The sequence below is a fragment of the Anthonomus grandis genome, chromosome 2, assembly GCF_022605725.1.
Source record: "Anthonomus grandis grandis chromosome 2, icAntGran1.3, whole genome shotgun sequence".
Taxonomy (NCBI): domain Eukaryota; kingdom Metazoa; phylum Arthropoda; class Insecta; order Coleoptera; family Curculionidae; genus Anthonomus; species Anthonomus grandis.
Window position 1 is genome coordinate 7,391,360 of NC_065547.1, and position 24,950 is coordinate 7,416,309.

General features: G+C 30.7%; 1 protein-coding gene across 1 annotated transcript in view; it reads right to left on the bottom strand.

Annotated features, from left to right (window-relative positions):
- Positions 1 to 24,950, bottom strand: part of LOC126749555 (putative leucine-rich repeat-containing protein DDB_G0290503) — a 74,290-nt gene that overhangs the window by 46,437 nt on the left and 2,903 nt on the right. Inside the window, exons 2-5 of the mRNA XM_050459271.1 lie at positions 18,867 to 19,220; positions 12,502 to 12,692; positions 12,305 to 12,453; positions 4,898 to 5,146 (exon numbers count right to left, since the gene is read on the bottom strand). Coding sequence (XP_050315228.1) covers positions 4,898 to 5,146; positions 12,305 to 12,453; positions 12,502 to 12,692; positions 18,867 to 19,220 — 943 coding nt within the window. The remainder of the gene's footprint in view (positions 1 to 4,897; positions 5,147 to 12,304; positions 12,454 to 12,501; positions 12,693 to 18,866; positions 19,221 to 24,950) is intronic.

Genomic DNA, 24,950 nt, shown 5'->3' on the forward strand with positions numbered 1-24,950 from the left:
TAAGGTGGTTGTGTGGGACTGGCGGCACTATACAACCTTTATAGAATCTCTTACATCCTAACCTCAAAAGTGAATGTATTTATTATTGTTATTGTGTTGTCGCCTGAGATTTTAATTTTGCCTTTGTGTATAATAATTATTTTTTATACAATATAAGTTATGTTTAAAATAGTCAAGACTATTGAAAAAGGAAACAAAGAACTCACTGTTGTTCCCATGCGTTGGGAACAATGTGGAACCTTGTTTTGGCCCAAAAAATTTGCATATAAGTATCAACAGGATCCAGAATCCGCTCCTGACCCTAACTGGATGTCCATACCATACAAGACAAAAAGGCAAGGGTTTGCATCATTTCAAATGGCAGAAGAAGAATTATCCAAGATGGTAGGTGCCAGTGAGAGTACCACAGAAAACGAAGAGCAGCAGAGCCTCGCCATGCTCAAAAGACCCCGAAGAGCAGTAAAGGTTCTTCTCCCAAAAACACCGCAGTCATCAGCTGATTTAAATCATTTTCTAATTTCAATTTTTTTCTCAGTTTCAGAAAGCAATTTTGTATTTTCTTCGTCATCAGTAGAAATCGTACCATCATTTACATTATCAAAAGAAGTATCCTCAGATTCCAGATTTGGAATATCCATACTATTACTATTATTGTCTGGTTGGTCTTGTGGGATCGGAGGAATTATGTTCTCAAGCTCTGTGGTATCAGGCCTACTTCCATTAAAATTAGAACAAGCAATCTCTGGATTACTTGCAAGAATTTGTTGATATTTTTTCTTACAAGCTCTTTTAATATTGCCACTGCGTTTGGTAATTTTTTTCCACTGAGAATTCATTGTTAAGTATTATTATTTTAATTAAATTTGTCACCCATCAAAATAAAATATTTTAGTGCAAACGTGAGGTTCACTTCACTGTTATAACGCAGATCTTAGAACAAATTTATTCTGTCAGACACTGTTTTATCCTATAAGGCATTTATAAAGGAGAATATCGTATAGTATCTAAAGTTCACGTATAAAAGTGTTTTATTATGCAGTGCAATTCAATGGTATAAAATATTTATTATGCAACACTATACAGCTTTTATAAGACAAGCTTAAGTAACTATTTTATTGTGCTCTAATATAGTATATTATAGAACTCTTATACAATAGGTATACAAGTCTTATAAAATTATATTTTTGATATTGTATAAAACTGGCTTATAACGTATTATATTATTTTAAAAGAAATTATCGTATATTGCGTTATAGGATATATCGTAAAAGCCACTATAAAACCATTTAATACAACAATTTTATTTATAAAACAAAATTATCGCAACAAAAGGCTTAATAAAAACAAACAGTCCCTAAAACAACGCTATTCGATTGTTATACAATAATTCGGATCTTTTAGAATTCCATTTTGCTAGTTGGGCGGTCTTGGGCCCCTTGGCCTTGCTATTTTTATTGTATGTCAACGATATGGTGGAGGTAGTGCGGGGGTGTAATGTGGTGTCGTTTGCGGACGATACAATGTTATATGTGGTGGGTAAAGACATTCATCAAATGCAACAGGTCATGAACGTTGAACTCAATAACTTATTCATCTGGATTTGTAGAAATAAACTAAGTTTAAATGCAAGTAAATCCAAGTTTTGTATATTTGGCAAGAGATCTAGATTAAGTTCTATAGACATGGGCAATATACATATTTCTGTGAATAGGGAAAGTATTTTGTATGCCAAAGAAATTAAATATTTAGGAACAATTTTCGATGCCAATCTGAATTTCCATGCTCATGCAGATTACGTAATGAGAAAATTTTCAAAAAAAATTGGATTTATCACAAGAATTGGAAAAAATGTGTCAATGTACATCAAATTAAAACTTTACAACGCCATTGCTCTTCCTCATTTACAGTTCTGTTCAACATTATTGTTTAACTTGCCACAGTATACAATTGACCAACTGGAAAAAATTCAAAATAGGGCTATGAGACTGATTCTAAATTGTAATCGTTACACGCCTGTTGTTTCTATGTTGGGTGTCCTAGATATGTTGTCTGTACATCAAAGCATTTTGTATAACGTTTATTTGTTTATTTTTAAATTAAAACATTAGATGCTCCCCGATTATATTTGTAATAAAAAGAGTTTTGGGAGATATACATAACTATAATACGAGAAATCATATAGACTTCACACTAGTCGACAGATGTAACACAACCCAAATGCATAATTCAGTTCTATACAAAGGTTTAATTCTATTAAACAACTTGCCTGCTAACAACAAAAATTGGATTACTTTGAATCAATCTAGAGGGCTCCTGAGAACATTTATCATGAATAAGTAATATTGTGTTTGTTATTTTATTATGTTATTTTAATTATGTAGTTTATTAAGTTTTACTATAGTGTGCATTGTTTCCGCTTTAATCATCATCGTGATTGTGGGTTTATCTGTTGACTGGGTATTTTTGGGCTAACCGGGATACTGGTTACAGCTTCTTGGAACTACTGAAGCATTTCTAAGTGTTACACGGGGGGACCAATGTGTCTGGTCAGCAAGGTCAACCAAGTTCCAAATGTGAGTCATCGGCTGCTTGCAATCGAACCGACTCGATCAACCTGAGTCGACATTATTTTTATTATTATAAGGCAAACAACAATTAACTGTGCTTTTAATAAGTGGGGCAAGGAAATAATGTTTAGGTTAAGACTAGTTTAATTTATGGTCTACCTCTGACAGGATATTTTTGGAACCGGGATGCTGTTTCTGAATTACCGAGACCATCCATGGACAAACCGGAGTGTCCTAATAGAGTTATGGCCAACTTTTACTTTATATTTCATTTATGTTTTTATTGAATGTAGCTTTTGCTAAATAAAGATATTATTTATTTATTTATTTAGTTTTTAAGCAACAAATCTTTAATTTCAAAAGCTTGTCATAAAATTTAAAAATCCATTGAATTTTTTGGGAAATCAAACCTCAACGTCGAAAAATTGTCAGGAAATTTAAAAATTCTCTGAATTCAAGACATTCAAAAAAATTTTAAGCAACGAACAACATTTTCGATAATTTGTCAGGGAATTTAAAAAAAACAAATAATTCAAGAAATTCGTGAAATTTTTAAGCAAAGAAGGCTGAATTTCTAAAATTTGTCAAAAAATTTAAAAATTTCACGAGTTTTTAGGCACCAATTTTCAAAATTTCGAAAATTGAAAAGAAAACTAATAATTTCAAGAAATATTAATTATGAGAATTCATCAGAAAATTTCAACATTGTTCACTGGTTTCAAGAAATTTAAAGAAATTTTAAGCAACGAATTTTACGTGAAGAAATTTAAATATTTAAGAAAATTAACGGACTTATGTATGAATGATAAAACGTCAAATTTAAAAATAAATTAAAAAATTTCAAAATTTCAAGGAATTTTTAGGCAACATTGAAATTTTAAAAATTTCAAAAATTTGTTATGGAATTTAAAAATTAAATAAACATTAAAACAACCAAGCTTTAAATTCGAAAATTTTCGAAGAGTTGAAAAAATTATCAAATAATTCATAAAAATTATATAACACTATTATATAACATTTATTTGGAGTTTGTCGTTGTGACGCAGCAAGGAATCTACTTGACTATTGAATTTTAAAAAATGTCAGAAAATGCCGAAAATTTGTCAAAAAATTCACTAAATTCCAGAAATTTAAATAATTTTTGAACAATAAAGGTAAAGAATTGTTTTTTAGTAAATAAAACATCAATGTCAAAAAATTGTAGGAAATTTAAAAACTTACTGAATTTTACACATTTTCAAGCAACAAATTTTGAATTCCAAAATTTGCCAAAAAATTTGAAAATTTAAGGAATTTTTAGGAAACGAAATGTGAATATATAAAATTGCCAGGAAATCTAAAAATTCACCGAATTTAAAGAATTCTTAATCCTCAATTGTCAGTCAATCTAAAAATTGTACGAACTTTTTAGGAAACAAAACCTTAATATCGAAAAATTGCCAGGAAGTCTAAAAAGTTCACTAAATTCAAGAAATTACACACTTTTTTTTTTCAATTTATTTGCATTTTTTTAATTTTATTGATTTAAATTTTTAAGTATTTTTTTTTAAATAAGTATTATATTATCTATATTATGTATTGCCTATGTAGCTCAAGCTAAATAAATACATTATTATTATCATTAAATCCACAGAGTTTTTAAGCAACAAAGCCTAAATTTTGAAAATTTGTCAAACAATTTAAAAATTTATTAAATTCGAAAAATATAATGAATTTTTGAACAAAAAAACCTCAACTTAAAAAAATTGTCTGAAAATTAAAAAATTTAACGAATTTAAGAAATTCAAAGAGTTTTTAAGCAACAAATCTTTAATTTCGAAAACTTGTGATAAAATTTAAAAATCTATTGAATTTTTTGGCAAATCAAACCTCAACGTCGAAAAATTGTCAGGAAATTTAAAAATTCACTGAGTTTAAAAAATTAAAAAAAATTATAAGCAACGCACAAAATTTTCGATAATTTATCAGGGAATTTAAAAAAACAAATAATTCAAGAAATTCGTGAGATTTTTAAGCAACGAAGGCTCAATTTCTAAAATTTGTCAAAAAATTTTAAGAAATATTAATTTTGAAAATTCATCAAAAATTTGAACATTGTTCACTGGTTTCACGAAATTTAAAAAAATTTTAAGCCACGAATTTCTAATTTTACGCGAAGAAATTTAAATATTTAAGAAAATTAACGAAGTTTTAAGCAACATTGAAATTTTAAAAATTTCAAAAATTTGGTAGGGAATTTAAAAATTAAATAAACATTGAAACATCGAAGCTTTAATTTCGAAAGAATTGAAAAAAATATCAAATAATTCATGAAAATTACTGTAACAGACCTTGATATCGATTCTTATGATCCGGGTATCCTCTGGTCACTTTGCATGCTTTCTCATACTTCCGGTACAAGCTCTCGTTTTCGATTTGCAGTTGCCTGTTTTGTCTGATCAAGGAGTTTAGGGTGTTTTGCACCACTTTTTCCTGCGTTCTTCCTACTTCCAGGTGTTGCATCCAGATGTCGTTCGCCAACGAGCAGCTTCTCCTTTCTGCTTCCCATTGCATTTTTGCGTGGTTTGTTATGGCGTCCTCTATATAGGAATTATGAGAAATTATTTAGAAATTGAGAATATCCTGGATGTCTCTGGATATTTGACAAGCTTTGATATAAAAGGAATTTAATACTGATCTTAAGAGAAAGTAAGCAAAATACTAGGAAACAAAGCAATGCAAGTAAATCCAAGGATAACCAAAGGGGTCCAAAGGAGGCCGAAAAAACATTTTAAACAAATCCACTCCAACCCATGAAAAACCAAGAAAACTTAGAGGAATCAAGAGAGTCAAAAATAAACTGAAAAGTCGGGAAACTCTTTAAAAAATCCAAGAAATTTAGTATCCTTTTGATTTGGAGTTTACTTGAGTTTTTTACTGGTTTCTTTAAGGTTTCTAGGAATTTTCTAGATTTTTGAGAACGTATTTTAAATTAGATCTGCTCTCAAAAAATTGTAAAAAAATCCAAGAATATTCAAAGAAAACCAAGAAAAAGAAATTGAATTAGAGTCTTGGATTTTCTTGTTTCTTTTAGGTTCTTAATGTTGAGTATTCTTAATACCAAAGAAAATCCAAGAAGTACCAAAACGACCAAGGAAATCCAAATAAAAGCAAGAATCCAATGAAATGAAAGCTGATTTTTTTTTCAGATCGAGGTGTTTATTTTTAAATTTACTTTGTGTATTATAAAAAAAAAAGAAACAACCAACTATAATAAAAAATGAAAAAAACTCTTGGGAAACCTTAAACATTCAAGTACAATCAATAAAACTTAAAGGAATTAGGACATTTAAAGAGAAACTGGAAACTCTGAGACAAAGTACTAGAAAACAAAGCAATGCAAGTAAATCCAAGGATAACCCAGGAAGTCCAAAGGAAGCAAAAAAAACTGATACCAATCCAATTAAATCATTCTAAAAAAATGCACTTTAACCCATGAAAAACCAAGAAAGCTTAAAGGAATCAAGACAGTCAAAGCTAAACTGAAAACTCTGGAAACTCCTTAAAAAATCCATGAAATTTAGTGTACTTATTGTACTGTAAATTTTCTGGGTTTTTCACTTGTTTTTTTTTAGGGTTTCGAGGATTTTTCTGGGTTTTTTGAATATTTTAAGAAAATCCAAGAATATTCAAGGAAAACCAGAAAAGGAAAATGTTCGGTATTCTTGAAATCCAAGAAACTCGAAGACATCGAAGGAAATCCAAATAAGGCCAAGAATTCAAAGAAATCCTTTTTTTTAAGTCTCTATATTCAGAAGAAGTAGAACCTTGTGAACTTAAGATACAGGGGTACAAAATAGAGCAATGTACCACAGATAATAATAGAACTGGCGGAGTATTGGCGCTTGGGAGGAGTGATATTAAATACATAGAGTTATAACTGCACAATGCATTAACAATTATGTGTGGTTGTTGTCTTTGGAGATTTCTTCAGGCAGTAATAAACTGTTATGTGGTGTTGTATATCACCCACCGCAAAAAAAAAGACGCAGATTTCAATAAATTTTTTAATGAAAACCTGGACCGGATTAGTGAATTTAATGGGACAATTATTATCACAGGTGACTTTAACTTTGATTTGCTTAAGTACTCCTATTATGCAAAAAAAAATAAAAAACGACATATATTCCTACGGTTTTACACAAATTGTTAAAACACCCACCAGGATCACAAATAGAAGCCAGACACTAATTGACTACATCATCACAAATAACAAACATCTTCAGCATAAGGTACACTTAACTCCAAAAATTAGTGACCACTCAATTTTGACTGTAACGGATGGCCACCAAAGACAGAAAAATGTTGATGTAACCACATACAAGAGAACCATGCGTAATTATAATAGTGCTATTTTACAATAAGATTTATTACAAACAACTTGGGAAAACAATATTTCCAACGTAAATTTACTAGCAGAGTCTTTTGTCACGGATATTTGTACAATTCTAAATAAAATGTGTCCCGTGGTAAAAAATGGCATTAAACAAAAATATGTAGATAAGTAGTTATGATGTGCGAAAGAGACGTTTTATATAAAAGAGCTGTTTTTAGTAAAACCGAAGCTACTTGGGATGCATATAAAAGGAAACGAAATGACATAGTCAATAAAATCCGACAAGAGAAAGAAAAATATTTTGCAGAGGCCATTGACCAAAATAGAAATAACTTAAAGGAGCTATGGAAACATCTTAAAACTCTCCTACCAGGAAAAAGTCAATTGTTACCCAGCGAAATTATTTTTGATACAGAAGTAGTAAATGAAAAAAATATAGCACAAAAATTTAACCATTATTTTGTTGACAGTGTTGACCTAATTGTTCAAAATATACCGCAACCCAACATAACTAAAATAAACCCCGAGATTCCAACAGCTAATAATTTCTTTACAGATTTTAAAAGAATATCTATGGCCAAGATGAAGGAAATTCTTAAAAGTCTAAAAAACGTCGGGGGTGGTGAAAGTGGAATAACTAAACAAGTTCTATCTGATGCATTTTATGTTATTGGTGACCGACTTTTGGACATTGCCAATACATCACTGAGTAGTGATGTTTTCCCGGAGTCATGGAAAGTGTCAACTGTCATTCCAGTTCCCGAAGTGCAAAACACAAAAAAACATAGTGAATTTCGACCTATTAACACAGTTCCGATCTACGAAAAGCTACTAGAAATGTGCGTTAAAGACCAATTAGTGCAGTTTTGTGATAAAAACCAAATAATAGTGCCCAACCAATCAGGTTTTCGTGAAAATCACTCTTGCGAGTCTGCAGTTGTAAATATTTCTGATGAATTTCTTAAAGATATAGATTCTGACAACTATGTTTGGCTGTGTCTCTGGACTTTAAAAGAGCCTTCGAGACCATAAATAGGGATATTTTGTTAAAAAAATTAAAAAGCATAAGTGTAAAACACAATGCTCTAAAATGGTTTAAATCTTATTTGTCCAACAGAGTTCAAAAAGTTAAATATAATAATTTTTTATCTGAATATCTAATAGTTAATTACGGCGTACCACAGGGAACAGTGTTGGGCCCATTACTTTTTTTGTTGTACATAAATGACATATATTAAGTACTTGGGTACAATTCTAGACTCAAATTTAAATTTTCATTCACACGCTGATCACATTATGAGGAAGTTTTCAAAAAATGTCGTATTTATAAACAGAGTAGGCCAAAATTTATCACTTTATGCTAAACTTTCTTTATACAATGCCATTGCACTTCCTCATATACAATTTTGTTCAACATTATTATACAGTGCTTTTCTTTGAAGTCCCCCCCCCATTTATTTTTTGAACGGGTCAAAAAAAATTTTTGAAACTTCGCATAAGTAAATTGGTCTATAGATACTATTTTTCACTGTAAACTAGGTAGTTGTAAATTCCAAGGCGGCTGGGCGACATCTTGAGAAAAAATTTTAAATAGAAAGGGGGGTCGTGTGGTACCTCATTTTAAAGGTCTCAATGAGTACTTTATAACCCTGAAATATTAGACCCATATCTTAACTCGTTTCAAAATGGCGGCCTAATAAAAAAGTATTTTTTTTTATTTTAACGTTTTACATTTTTATGATTTTTGAATAGGTAAAAATCAGTGTACGAAAATAAATGCGTCACTATTTTATTTTGACATAAAAACGACAGTTCTAAATGTCAAAATAACACATAAGCGCCATCTTGAATAAATGCATTAAATAGAAATCTTGTGTTACCTCATTTAAAAGGTTTTATTGAGTACTTTTAATATTTATTACATGGACTCGGTGGACTCCGTTTTGACCTGTCTAAAAGTAACAGCCAAAAAAATACACTCATACTCTCAATATAAAAATACTCTCAAGATTTCGCCCAGCCGCCATCTTGGAATTTACAACTACCTAGTTTACAGTGAAAAATAGTATCTATAGACCAATTTACTTATGCCAAGTTTCAAAAATTTTTTTTGACCCGTTCAAAAAATAAATGGGGGGGGGGGACTTCAAAGAAAAGCACTGTACAATTTGCCTCAGTATAAAATCAACCAAATTGAGAAAATTCAAAATCGAGCCATGAGAACGATATTAAAATGCAACCGATACACACCTATTAAAATTATGTTAAATGTTTTAAATATGTTATCTGTTCAACAAAGGATTGCTTTTAATGCAATTTTTTTCATATTTAAATTAAAACAAGGTCTTTTGCCAAAATATTTAACTGATAAATTATCAATTTTTCGAGACGTCCATAATTATAACAAAAGAAACTGTACTGATTTTATTTTAGTTAAAAGATGTAATACCAACCAATTGCTAAATTCCCTTCTTTGCAAAGGCTTTAGTGAGTTTAATAAATTACCAAATGATATAAAAGTTTGTAATAGTGTTAACCTCTTCAAAAGAGAATACGTCTTAACAAAATATTAATGTTAGTATAACCACAAAAACTTAATTTTTCCCGATTATGACAGATTTTTATTTAATTTTTTTTTTATTTTTTATTTTTTTATTTTCTGTAAATAGGTAATATGTAAATGATTATTCATATTTCTTAATTATACTGTAAAATTGTCTTTAATTTTAAATATTTAGTTTGTGCATACAAATCCATATCTAGGTCATGGTCTGACGCACTAGGGTGGTGTGTTTCGTCATTGTCCTGGTGACCTGGATAAAACGTGCAGCCATGGAAACAGCGTGGGACCGCACTATTTTGGCTGAGTCAACAAGGCCGCAGCCCGACCCGAGCGCAACCAAATCAAAACATCGATTGTGGAATTACGTGTGTGTGTGTATGGATGTAAATTAAATTAAACAAGCCTTGTATTTTTTATATTTAATTTTGATATGTCATGTAGCATTTTTTTGCTAAATAAAGATTATTATTATTATTCTTGAAACCAAAGAAAATCCAAGAAAAACCAACACGACCAAGGAAATTCAAATAAAAGCAAGAATCCAAAGGTATGCTGATTTTATTTCAGATTGAGGTATTTGTATTTTAATTTACTTTGTGTATTCTAAAAAAAAGAAACAACAAACTATAATAAAAAATTTAAAAACTCTTGGGAAACCTTAAACATTCAAGTACAACAATCAAGAAAACTTAAAGGAATTAAGATATTCAAAAAGAAACTGGAAACTCTGGAAACAAAGTACTAGAAAACGAAGCAATGCAAGTAAATCCAAGGATAAATAAAGAGGTGCAAAGAAAGCAAAAAAAACTGATACGAATCCAATTAAATCATTCCAAAAAAATCTATTCTAACCCATGAAAAACCAAGAAAACTTAAAGGAATCAAGACAGTCAAAACTAAACTAAAAACTCTGGAAACTCTTTAAAAAATCCAAGAAATTTAGTATGCTTTTGTTTTGGAGTTTTCTTGCGTTTTTTACTTGTTTCTTTAGGGTTTCTAGGGATTTTCTAGGTTTTTGGGAATATATTTCAAATTGGATCTACTCTCAAATAATTGTGAAAAAATCCAAGAATATTCAAGGAAAACCAAGAAAAAGAAATTGAATTAGAATGTCGGATTTTCTTGTTTCATTTAGATTTTCGATATTGTATATTGGAAACTCTGGAAACTTTACAAAACTACTAAAAATTTTAAAAATCCATGAAATTTACTTATTATACTATAAATTTTCTGGATTTTTCACTTGTTTTTCTTAGAATTTTTTTCAAGGATTTTTCTGGATTTTTTTAATATTTTAAGAAATCTTAAGAATATTCAAAGGAAACCAGAAAAGGGAAATTGAATTTCAGTCTTGGGTTTTCTTGTTTCTTTGGGATCCTTGATGTTGAGTTTTCTTGAAACCCAAGAAAATCCACCAAACATTAAAAAAATCCAAATAAAGCTAAGAATCTAAAGAAGTCTATAAAAGAGCCTATTAGCCTAAGAAGCCTATTTCTGTAATACTATTTTTTAATTTATTTTATGTATTACAACTATTAAAAAAAATTAAAATTCTTTTGAAAATTTAGAAGACTTTCATAGAGCCTCCAGAGATAGATCCTTAAGATACAAAAATGTATAAATGTCCAAGAATTTAATATTTTATTTAATGTACTTATTACTGATCCAAATACTCGACAAATATTGAAGGAAAGGAAGCCAAGAAAGCTCACACGAATCCAAAAAAATTTAAGTGCCCTTGGTTCAACTCAAGGAAATCCAACTCTTAACCCAACCCAAGAAAAATTGAATATTCTGGGAAATCTTTAAAAAAATCCAAGGAGCTTATTGTGCTTTGGTTTTGGAATTTTCTTGAATTTGTCACTTGTTTCTGTAGGATTTGCTGGGTTACAGTGCTTAAATATTTTTTCCTCAAATTTTTAACTTTAAATTAGCTTAAAAATCAACTCTCAAATAAATTTAAAAAAAACAAAAATATTTAAGATAAACTAATAAGAAAAAAATTTAATGAAGTCTCAAATTTTCATGTTTTTCTTGGGTCACTTTGGGTTTTGTTGTATTTGTTTTTTGAGCTAATTTGCATACTTAGAAGTTTAATTTTCATTTTTAATTCAAATCCTGTTCTAGGCAAACCAAGAAACTGAATTAGTATATTGGATTTTTAATTTTTTTTTGGGTTTTCTTGCATGTTTTCACTCTGGAATTTTTCGATTGAAAAGACTCTCAAATTATAATAATAATATAAGCGCATCCAAAAAAATCCAAGAAATCCAGGAAAACGTTTTTTTCTAGACTTTTTGAAATCTAATATTTCCTTGAGTTTTTCCGAGTTTCCCTAAAATTTTGTTTTCCTTTAAGTTTGAATTTTTTATTGGTGGGAAAATAACCCTTAGCTTTAGTATCAAAAGACTTTCAAATAACAAAAACCAACCCAAGAAAATACAAGAGAAACCTAATGGGGTCAAGAATCCAAAGAAATTCCTGATTTTCTTTGATTTCTTGGGATTGGGTTTCTCATTGAGCATCTCATTTTTTAATTTAGTTTGCATTTTATTATAAAATAGTAAAAGAACCACCCACTCCAAGAATTGAATACAAGAAAAAAACCACTAAGGCCACACTGGCCTTGGATTATCCTTAGATTTTTAAAGTCCAAAAATAAAATGAAACTAAACCCAACCCATCCTAAAAATCCCTAAGAAAATCCTCCAAGAAAGCTTCAGGGTCAAAAAGAGATTCGGTTGTGTCTTTGGATTCTTTTAATATTCTTTAGTCCTAGATTTTCATTTTTATACTTACTGAGATCCTTTTGAGCCTCAGGATCGCCAATATACTTCACCAATAGTCCCAAAATATGACTTTCACTCTCCTGAAGTCCATTTATAGTCTCTTGCAGGAATAGCAGGGCATTGGTATGGGTGATATCCAAGGGGGGTTTTCCATAATTACTTTAAATATCAATAATTAAAATTAGCTTTAAGTGTCATGAAACTTACATAAACGAGGATAGCAATATATCATCCTTGAAACTCTCCATGACAGACGGACACTTTTCATCTCTGCATTTCTCCCTCTGGACGTAGTTGCTTCTACTGGGATCATTACCATTAAAAATAAGTTGCCCCGACTGGATTTCCCGAAGGGCAAAGAGGTTCGCTGCCGTTTTACTAGATGATACTTCAGAAGGCTAAAGAGAGCAGAGATCCTTAGATACAAATAACAAACGTAATTAAGCAAAATGATTTAAATAATAGTTCAAAAAATTTTAATATGAGGGTAATACGGCGAACAAATATTGTTAGAAATAGATTTAATTTAATATTATTGGTGGATGAAAATACATACAGTTTGAATATAGAAAGAGAAAGAATGAATATAGGATGGAATCGCTGTCCTGTGTTTGATGAATATGGCATAATTATGTGTTACAAGTGTTGTCAATATGGTCATGTTAATAAAGACTGCACACAAAACAAAGTATGTCCAAAATGTAGTGAAACTCATGATAGTAAAGCATGTAATAGTACTCTTTTTAAATGTTCAAATTGTATGTTGTCGAATAAAAAATATGGCTGGTCTCTTAATATTAATCATCTAGTTTGGGACAGAACTAATTAAGAAACTCTTAAAAGAATCGAAAATATTTAAAATGGTAAATTTATTAAATAGCAATTAGATTCTAAAATCTTAGGTTCAAGTGTTACATATTTTAATTGCCAGGGATACTTAAATAATAAAGATAATATTAATATATTTGTAAGTGATTGGCAGCCACAGCTTTTGCTTTTATCCGAAACTCATGTTTGTGCAGATATTGATTTGTGTGAGTTGAACGTCGATGGTTACCATATTGAACAATGCTTGATAGATAACAAAAGAACTGGAGGAGTCATGGCATTAATAAGAAGTGATCTCAAATATAAATTAAAATATATACAGTGTGTTCAAAATTATGTATGGTGTCTATCGCTGGAATTTTCAATATCAAGAGTCAAATATCTTTGTACTATTTTATATCATGCACCTCAAACTGAAAATGCAAAGTGTGTGGACTTTTTTAATGATTATCTTGATCTTCGTTATTTTATGGTAAGAAAATTCTATCTTCTATATACTCAAATGGTTTTTCTCAAATTGTTGACTCCCCTACTCGTATTACAGATAGATGTCAGACACTAATTGATTATATTGTGACCAATAAAGCGAATTTGTCATTTAAGTTTCATTTAACACCCAAGATAAGTGATCATTGTATTCTGGCTGTACATCCTGCTCTGAAAATAAATGAAAACCGTGATGTGATTATTAATCGTAGGTGTATGAAGAGCTACAATGTAAACCAACTCCACGATTATCTTTATGATACTGAATGGACAAATAATAGTGCGGATGTGAATATTTTGGCAAATACTTTTGTTGATAGTATCACAAATATATTAAATTCTATGTGCCCAAATAAAACCTTTTTTCTTAAAACACAAATATTTGCTGAGATTGGAATACGTTTGATATATGTTATGATCTTGTTGTAGGAAAAGATAATAGAGTATGGAGGGAATACAAAAGAGTACGAAAGTTAATTGTTAATCAAATTAAAAATGAAAAAGATAAATATTTTAAAGAAGTTATTGAAAAGTGGAAAGTTTGAAATGTGGAAAAACCTAACTAAAGTTACTTCCTGCAAAAAATATTTTATTACCAAACAAAATTAAATTTGATGACCAAATGATTTCAAATGAATTACAAATTGCAACAAAGTTGAATAAATATTTTATAAATAGTATTATTGATATTATCAATAGTATTCCAAACTATTCTCTCTTTTATGACACCTTTGTGAATCCCCCTAATATTTAAGAGTTCTCAAATTTTAAAGAAATATCCCTAGCTGAATTGAAGATAATTCTGAAAAACATGAAGAATGTCATGAGAACCATGAAATGGAAACATGAGAAAATGGAATTTCAAAAAAGGTTTTGTGTGACGTATGTAGTATGGCTGGAAATCGACTTTTAAATATAGTAAATACATCACTCTCTAGCGGAGCGTTTCCAGAGGCTTCGAAAGTGTCAACAATAATCCCTGTACAAAAGTACAAAATACTATTTCTCATGATGAGTTTAGACCGATAAATACCGTTGAGGTTTATGAGAAAGTGTTAGAACTTGCTGTGAAAGAACAACTACAAAAATACTGTGATTCTAACGATATTTTCGTGATAAATCAATTAGGTTTTCGTGAGCGTCACTCATGCGAATCTGCTGTAATTAATATATGCGATACCTTCTTGAAAGCACTGGATAAGGGCAACTTTGTTCTGGCTGTGTTTCTCGAGTTTAAAAGAGCATTCGAGCCTGTAAATAGAGCTAATCTGTTAAAAAAAATTGGAAAAGATGGGTATTGAACATAAAGTTTTAATGTGGTTTAAATCTTACTTACAAAACAGGTCGCAAAAAGTCAAGTTTAAAAACAGTGTATCAGAGTTACTAATAAACGAATATGGAGTACCTCAGGGAACTGTTTTAGGTTCCCTGTTATTTCTGTTATATATTAATGATATCGTTAATGTTATAAATGATTGTAAAATAGAGCTTTTTGCTGACGACACTATGATTTACTTAATTGGGAGGGATCTAAACGAAATGCAAATAATTCTTAATAATGATTTAAATAATTTATTTAAATGGCTTTCACATCAAAATCTAAATTTTGTTTATTTGGGAAAAAATAGCAAATTAATGAACACCAATGTGAAAGATATTAATATTGTGGAAAGTTAGAACATGAGAGTCAAATTAAATATTTAGGAGTGATATTTGATTGTAACCTATGCACACGCTGATTACATAACTAAAACTAAACAGGGATTTAAAAAATTAAATTTATTTTAGAAAAATTGAAGTGGTGTACTTTTTTTTATTAAAAAATATTTACGATAAACTCCTTACGGCCGCCACTGGTAGAAATTAATTTTTTTTCCTACGTCAAATAATAACCCCCTAATGCATATAATACATCTGCAAATTAAAAAAAATATATCTACTTTGGTAGTAATTATTTAAAGAAAAAATAAGTTTTAACATCCTATAGATACGAAAGTAACACATTTAAAACGTATATTCATATAAAAAAAAATTCTTCTTTTGTGTTGGAGAATCAGCTTGTAAAGTTTGTCGGTAGAGTTCCTGGACATCCGGTATATTATACCACAATTTAAGCTTAAATAGATTTCTTTATTATAACTTCCATATCAACAATTATTTAGCGAATAAAAGAAAGGTTTTATACTGGTTTTCTATAGCTAAAAATTCAACGTTTTATTGATGGTAAGTATATTTGTTTAGAAGCTCATTTTATGAAACGCATTTGGTAAACGCCTTTAAATAGTATAGAATATACCATACTTATATGAAATAATAATTGTATATTATTAACACGTAACAAAGCTTCTCGTTGAACGTCAAAAACATAAATATACATAGAACATTGAAAAAGCCTTTCAATGTTCTAAGTAAATATAATATTAAATTCCTCAACGTATTATAATATCACGCGGACAGTTTATCCGCTATTTATCGTTGAAGTTTAACCAAAAATGTACACCTCGTAGAAAAAAAAAACAAAAATAAACGTTTATTTAACTATCGTGGGTCGCGATAAAATTAACATTTATTTCTTCAGAGGATAGATTTTTTCGTTTCATATCCAGCAATGTATTTTTTTTCCAGCATTTGAATCTCCACGTCGTTTTTTATTTTTTTTATTAAATATCCTCTCATTCGTATTCCTTCTCGGCAGTTGAAGCATTGGTCTGTCATTTCTTTAATGCAGTTAAAGGAATCTTTTTCAGGCACTTAAAAATAATCTATATTTTTTTATAGGCAGCTGAAACAGTTTTACTCAAGCAAGTAAAATTTTAACTATGTTTCCAGGAAATTAATTGAATCATTTATCTTTCATTTTGACGGAATAAAATATATTTTTTTTCAAGCAGATGGTATCTTTTTTTTTTCCAAATAGATCAATAAATTTTGATTTTTTTTAGGTAGTTGAAACCGCTTTTCTTCAGTCAATTAAAAGAATTGGAAAAGACAGTCGAAGTGTGGTTTTTCGAGCTGAGTCCATCGAATAAAGTCAATACTTATTTCTTCCAGGCAGTTAAAATTTGCTGTGTAAGATTGTTATCCTTCCTTTTTACACTATATGCCTTTCCAATTTTAACTCTTTTTATATATTTTTGTCAAGTATTCAAAAAAACCATGACCGTTCAGTTTCTCCAAGCATTTTCCGTCTTTTTTGAAAAATATTACTAGGCATTTGAAGTCATTTTTTTTTTACTTCATTGGTGAAGCTAAATATTTCGTTAAAAGCCCTTTTAATTGATTTTTTTTATTGAATGTTTGATTTTTTAAGTCGATTTTTTAGAGTCAATAATTATTTCTTCCAGGCAGTTGAAGCTATTTTTTCTTTTAAATCTTTCATACAGCTGAGGTCGTATTCCTTTTGTTTTTCCAGTCAGTAAACAACAACTTTGTTTGAGTTCAACATGTACCTCCCGGCGGTAGGGGGTGTAATTTACAACATATTCATCGATTTTCTGTTGTCAAGTTTACACGCATTTTCAAACGAGGAAGTATTCAGCTATATATCAACACATATAATAATGTTAATTTAACTTATTGATGTTAGATTTTGGATTGAAAATAAAAGTAGAAATAGATATATTATGTTATTCTAAGCACAAAAATAACATCTTCAAAGCAAAAAAAATTAGCATTCTTATTCCTAAAACCGCTTCTAAAAAATTTGAAATGGCAATACCGCAGGCAAAACTTGATGTCAACTTGTGAAATGTCATCTTGACAAACGGCTTTGTGTTTATATTCGGCATTTGTGAAGTTTTGTGTTTTTTCTTTAGTTTTTGGTTAAAAAAGGGCAAAGGTTGAGTCATTTCAGTGTTTTTGTAAACTGTTAAGATAGTAAAAACTTGTGTCGTTTGTGCCACACCATAGGAAAAAGGCAATTTAAGCCAACCCTTTCACAAGTAAATACCGATATTGCCATAACATCATATCAAGGAACAACCGTCGTCATAAACGTAGAATAATAAAAAATTATTAAGAAATCTATAATAATTATAAAGTATTTAATTTCAGTAGTAATAACAGAAAATTTTCCAAAGAAATTGGTTTCAATGCAAGAGTGGGAAAATAATTATCAATGGCTACAAAACTATTATTGTATAATAATAGCATTGCAGCTCCGCATCCTGAATTTTGCTCAACAATTTTATACAATTTACCACAACTTTAAAATTGAACAGTTGCAGCTTGTACAGAACAGAGCAATGAGAACTATTTTGAAATGTAATAGATATACACCAATCGTAATGATGCATAACGTCCTGAATATGTTATCTGTTAAGCAAAAAATTATGTTTAGCATCTACGTTTTTTTTTTGTATAAAGTTAAAAATAATATGTTACCATCATATATTTGTAAGAAGGTGAACCTTTTTAGAGATGTTCATCATTATCAAACTCGAAACTGTGACAATTTTATACTGATCGATAGGTGTAACTCTAACCAGATGTCAAATTCCGTCCTGCAGAGAGACTTACAAGATTTTAATAGATTAAAGATAAGTCTGAAAAACATGAAGAATGTCGGAGGCGGAGAAAATGGAATTTCAAAAAAGGTTTTGTGTGACATATGTAGTGTGGCTGGAAATCGACTTTTAAATATAGTAAATACATCACTCTCAAGCGAAGTTTTTCCAGAGGCTTGGAAAGTGTCAACAATAATCCCGGTACCAAAAGTACAAAAGACTATTCCTCACAATGAGTTTAGATCGGTGAATGCCGTGGAGATTTATGAGAAAGTGTTAGAACTTGCTGTGAAAGAACAACTACAAAAATATATATTTTATATAATATCACAGATTTAACTAGCTACGCTCGAGCTACGAGCTTACGTGCTACGAGCGTAGCTAGTTAAATCTGTGATAATATACTACAACAAGCATAAGAGACTGTGATTCTGTAAATATTTTTAAAAGGCTGGTTAGGGCACATATTATTATATTGTCCTAGGATTTTTGTTACCTTTACCTAATTTTGTGTTTGTTTTCATTTTGTTTATTTTTCATAGTATGTTGATTAGGATCTCTATTTTAGTTTAACTCTTATTTTAAGTTTAATTTTAGTATGTGGTTTGAATTATTATAGCGAGTATACCTATGTGCTGATAAATATTATAGTGAGGTGAGACATTTTTTTGGGGAATTTTGGGGAAATTTTTGGTTTTTGTATGTAGCGATTTATGCTAAATAAAGATTATTATTATTATTGATCTCACTTACATTAGATGTATTGGTCTCACTCCTCAACATTTGACTCTCCCAAATCACTTCCTGTTGGTTTTGGCTGCATTTTTTCTCGAAATTTTGAGAATTTAACTCGACCTCCTCCTCAATATGGGCGGCAAGAGACATGGTACTGGACCCGCTTAAATTCTGATTGGACGAGAAATGGATGTTTTTCACTGCATCGTTTTTTGGGGTTTTCTTCCTTTTGGCTTTTCGCACCAGGGCGGTGAAAATGTTCGAAGATTTCCGGATTTTTACACTGGACGTGCTGGGGTTGGGCAACGAGGCCGGAAGGGTGTTTGATTTAAACGTCAGGTCGTTCGTTAATGGAGGATTTTGGTAGTTGGCCTGTTTAGTGATTAGGGGAATTTGTTTAGGCAGTTGGAATTAGGAATTGTATTAGGCAGCTTTATGATAAAAAAAGAACTAATAAAATCGCTCGTTTTGTTTTAGAGATATCGTCAATTAAACAGGCCTTTGTCCTTGCCTAGCCCACTCGCCAATTTATAAAACAGAATTTATATTAAAATCCAATAAAGTTAGAAGAATTTTCATTTTACTTATTTGTATACAATTTTATACTCTATCATTTTTATCTCCGAGATTTTTCTTTCAAAATTATTAATAAGCGAGTTATAACGGTATTCAAATGTTTAACCTAACCTTTAAATGAAGGATATTTAGATTCGCTCTGCTTAAGAAAAATTCATGATATTAATGATTATTGATAGGCAATTTAATTCAAAGATTTCTTGTTTATAGACATCAAATGTTCGGAAGAAATTATTGATTTTTACAGGCACTGGAGCCAAACGTTTCTTCTTCTTCCTCTTTAGAAATTGTTAATCTATTGCGAAGTTTTCATAAATGAAAACAGAAAAACAAGAAGAGAAAGAAGACGAAGAAGAAGAATTAAGAGAAAAAGAAGAATAAGAATACCTGAAAGGAATTATTAGATTTTCCCTCTTCCTTTTTTAAGGTCATCAAATATTAGGAAAAAATTATTGATTTCTTACATGCACTTGAGCCAATCATTTCCTCTTCTTTTTCTTCCTTTTTTAAGAACATCAAATGCTTAAAAAAATATATTGATTTCTTACAGACAATTAAGCCAAACGTCTGTTATTACCTTTTTCTTTTTTAAGGACGTTAAATGCCTGGAAAAAATTATTGATTTCTTATAGGCAGTTGAGTCATACGTTTCTTTTTCTTCCTCTTTAGAAATTCTTAATTTATAGGCGGTATTATTTCATAGATGAATGCGGATAAAGCCTTTGACATTCGTCCTTAAAAAAAAAGAAGAAGAAAAAGGATGCCTGGAAAAAATTATTAATTTCTTAAAGACAATTTTTCATCTTTTCACCCAATCGTTTTTCCATCTTATTCTTCCTCTTCTTCTTCTTCTTCTACTTCTTCTTCTTCTTTTTTAAGAATAGTTGCTAGAAGTGCTAGAAATGCTTGAACAAATTATTGATTTTTTCCAGGCAGTTAATTAAGACATTTGTTTTTCTTTCTCTCCAAGAATTACTAATATATACGTGAAATTATTATCACAGATGTAAAGAGATAAAGTTTATGACCTTCTTCCTTGAAGAAGATGAAGGATATCTAAAAGAAATTATTGATTTTTTTCAGGCAGTTGGGTCAAAAATTTCTTCTCCTTTCTTTTAATCAAATGCCTGTAAGAACTTACAGGGTGTTTCAGAACTATGGGATCAAACTTCTGGGGGTTGTTCAGTGCAACAGAAGAATCCATTTGAGTATAGGAACCCATGTCCGGAAATGCGTCACTACGCCACTACGGCCCTAAGACGCGTTAAAATTTATAAAAAACATTAATTACCTTAAATAGAATCTGCTGCATTTATTTTTACCTTTTGTACATGATACCATAACAACAATTGTTTAAAATCAACGCTTATCAATGTCAATTCTCAATGTCATGTTTAAATTTTATAGCTTACAATTTTTAAACATTTATTGCTAATGGAAAACTTTACCAATCAAGAATTGGCGGATATGCATTTGGCATACGGAGCAACAAACTGCAATGACGAGCAGCATCGCGGTTGTATCATGAACGTTATCCCGAACGACAGCATCCTGGATACAAAAAGTTTATTGCGGTTCATCGGCGGCTCGCTGAGACAGGCATGTTTAAGACCAAGATGCATGATACTGGTGTCGAACCGTAAGAACGGTCGAATTTAAAGAAGAGGTGCTTCAGCGAGTTGTCGATGAACCATCAAATAGCACACGTGACGTCTCTAAGAATATGAATACGAGTAACGCTTCTGCCTGGCGGGTACTACACGAGCAACAACTCCATCCTTACCACTTCCAGAAAGTTCAAGGTATGACTGCAGCCGTTTATCATCCTAGAGTTCAATTTTGTCGATGGCTTCTGGATCACATCATTGCACAACCAAATTTTTTACAATATGTTTTGTGGACCGATGAAGCCTCTTTCACAAGAGACGGTATTTTTAATAGTAGGAATAGCCATGTTTGGGACGAAGAAAATCCTTATGCAATTTTTCCAAGAAAACGTCAGAATCGTTGGTCTGCCAATGTATGAGCAGACATTGTTGATGATTATTTAATTGTGCCATACCTTCTACCGGAACGGTTAACAGGACCTACTTATCTGCGTTTCTTAAAGGAAGTTCTCCCAGAACTCCTTGAAAATGTTCCAGTAAACGTTAGACAGCAAATGTGGTTTCTTCAGCAGTACAAGTACGCGAGTATTTGGCTCAGCGGTTTGGGCACCGTTTGCCAGAGGTGGAGCAGTTTCTTGGCCTCCTAGGTCACCCGATTTAACGTCGCTCGATTTTTTCTTCTGGGGACATGTAAAGTCTTTAGTCTGCGAAACTTCAGTAGAATCAGAGCTAGACTTAATTGGACGAATAACAGCAGCATTTTAAATCATTCAAAACGAGGATCAAATTTTTAGTGTAGTCCGACGAAATCATGTGCGGCGTTTAAATCCGTGTATTGAGGTTGCGGAGGAAGACATTTTGAACAATTGTTGTGATGGTATCATATACAAAAGGTAAAAATAAATGCATCAGATCCTATTTAGGTAATTAATATTTTTTCTAAATTTAAACGCGTCTTAGGGCCGTAGTGGCATAGTGACACATTTTCGGACATGGGTTCCTATACTCAAATGGATTCTACTGTTGCACTGAACAACCCCTAGAACTTTGATCCCATAGTTCTGAAACACCCTGTATTGATTCCTTAGAGACAATTGATTCAAAGAGTTCTTCGTCTTCCTCTTCAGAAATTCTTAATTTAAATGCAGTATTCTTTTTATAGATAAATGCGGATACAGTCTATGACATTTGTCCTTGAAGAAGAAGGATACCTACCTGGAAGAACTTATTAATTTCTTCCAGGGCAGTTGACTTAATCATCTCTTTCTTTATCTTCTTTTACCTCTTCTTTTTGCCCCTCTTCTTCTTTTTATTATTTATTGACGTTAAGTTTCTTTTTCTTCTTCTTCTATTTTAAGAATATTAAATGCTTGAAAAAATTATTGATTTCTTCCAGGCAGTTAATTCAAACATTTCTTTTTCTTCCTCTCCAGGAATTATTAATCTATACGCGAAATTATTATCACAGACGTAAAGAGATAAAGTTTATAACCTTCTTCCTTGAAGAAAAAGAAGAAGGATTTCTGAAAGAAATTATTGATTTTTTTCAGGCAGTTGATCCAAAAATTTCTATTTTTTTTCTTTTAAGAACATCAAATGCCAATAAGAAATTATTGAACATTGAACATTTCTTCTTATCTTTTTCTTTTTTAAGGACATCAAATGCAGACTTCTTCTTCTTCTTAAAAAAAATAACTGATTTCTTACAGGCAATTAAGCCAAACGTTTATTCATATCTTCTACTTTTTTAAGGACGTCAAATGCCTGAAAGAAATTATTGATTCCTTACAAGCAGTTAAGTTAAAGTCTATGACATTCTTCCTTAAGCAAGAAGAAGGATACCTGGACGAAATGATTGACTTCTTAAAGGTAGTTGAGCCAATCGTTACTTCTTCTTCTTCTTCATATTCTTTTTTAAGAACGTCAAATGCCTGGAAGAAATTATTGATTCCTTACAGGCAGTTGAGTCAAACGTTCTTCTTCTACCTCTTGAGAAATTGTTAATCTGTATGCAGTATTCTTTTCACAAATGAATAAAGCCTATAACCTTCTTCCTTGAAAACTGAGACGAGAAGGATACCTGAAAGAAATTCTTGATTTCTTACATGCACTAAAGCCAATTATTTCTTCTTCTTCTTCTTCTTCTTCTTCGTCTTTTTCTTCTTTTTCTTCTTCTTCTTTTTCTTCTTCTTCTTCTTCTTCTTCTTCTTCTTGTTCTTCTTTTTCTTCTTGTGTTTCTTTTTAAGAACATCAAATGCCTGGAATAAATTATTGACTTTTTACAGGCAGTTGAGTCAAATGTTTCTTCTTCTTCCTCTTCAGAAATTGGTAATATATTTGAGGAATTATTTTCACAAATAAAAACAGATAAAGTCTCATACATTTATTCTTGAGGAAGAAGGAGAAAAAGAAGAAGGATAAGAAAGAAAGTAAGAAATTACTGGTTTCTTACAGGCAGTTGAGCCAATCGCCTCTTCTTATTTTTTTCTTATTTAAGGACGTCAAATGCCTGAAAAAAATTATTGATTCCTTACAGGCAGTTGAGTCAGACGTTTCTTCTTCTTTCTGTTCAGAAATTCTTAATTTTTTAATGGCAGTTGATTTAATCGTTTCTTCGTCTTCTTGTTCCTCTTCTTCTTCTTCTTCCCCTCTAGGAATTATTAATCTATACGCGAAATTATTATCATAGATGTAACGAAATAAAGTTTTTGACCTTCTTCCTTGAAGAAGAAGAAGGCTATCGGAAAGAAATTATTGATTTTTTTCAGGCAGTTGAGTCAAACGTTTCTTCTACCACTTGAGAAATTATTTATCTGTATGCAGTATTCTTTTCACAAATGAATAAAGCCTACAACCTTCTTCCTTGAACACAGAGACGAGAAGGATACCTGGAAGAAAATCTTGATTTCTTGCAGGCAGTTAAGTCAAACGTTTTTTCTTATCTTCCTCATTTTAAGAACATTATATGCTTGGAAGAGATTAGTGAGTTCTTCCATGCAGTTGAGCCACTCGTTACTTTTTCTTCTTCTTCGTCTCCTTCTTCTTTTTCTTCCTTTTTAAGAACATCAAATGCTTAAAAATATATTGATTTTTTACAGGCAATTAAGCCAAATGTTTCTTCTTATCTTCTTCTTTTTCAACATCGTCAAATGCCGTGCAAAGAAATTATTAATTCCTTACAGACAATTTATTCAAACAGTTCTTCTTCTTCCTCTTCAGAAATTCTTAATTTATATGCGGTATTCTTTTTATAGATGAATACGGATACAGTCTATGACATTCGTCCTTGAAGAAGGATACTTATAAGAACATATTAGTTTGTTCCAGGGCAGTTGACTTAATCATTTCTTTATTTTCTTCTTCTTCTTTTTATTATTTATTGACGTCAAATGCGTGAAAAAAATTACTGATTTCTTTCAGGTAGTTGTGTCAAAAGTTTCTTCTTCTTCCTTTCCAGAAATTGTTAACCTATATGCGGAATTTAGGAAATTATTTTCACAGATATAAAGTAATATCTGTGATATTACAGTATATAAGTCTATACCCTTCCTTGAAGAAAAAGAAGGAAAAAAATACCGATTTCTTACAGGCACTTAAGCCAAACGTTTCTTCTTCTTATTACTCTTCTTTTTTAAGGACATTAAATGCTTAAAAAAAAAATTGAATTCTTACAGGCAGTTGAGCCAAACCTTTCTTCTTATCTTCTTATTTTTTAAGGGCGTCAAATGCCTGGAAGAATTTATTGATTCCTTAGAGGCAGTTGAGTCAAACGTTTCTTCTTCTACCTCTTGAGAAATGGTTAATCTGTATGCAGTATTCTTTTCACAAATGAATACGGATAAAGCCCATAACCTTCTTCCTTGAAGACAAAGAAGCGAAGGATACCTGGAAGAAATTCTTGATTTCTTACAGGTAATTG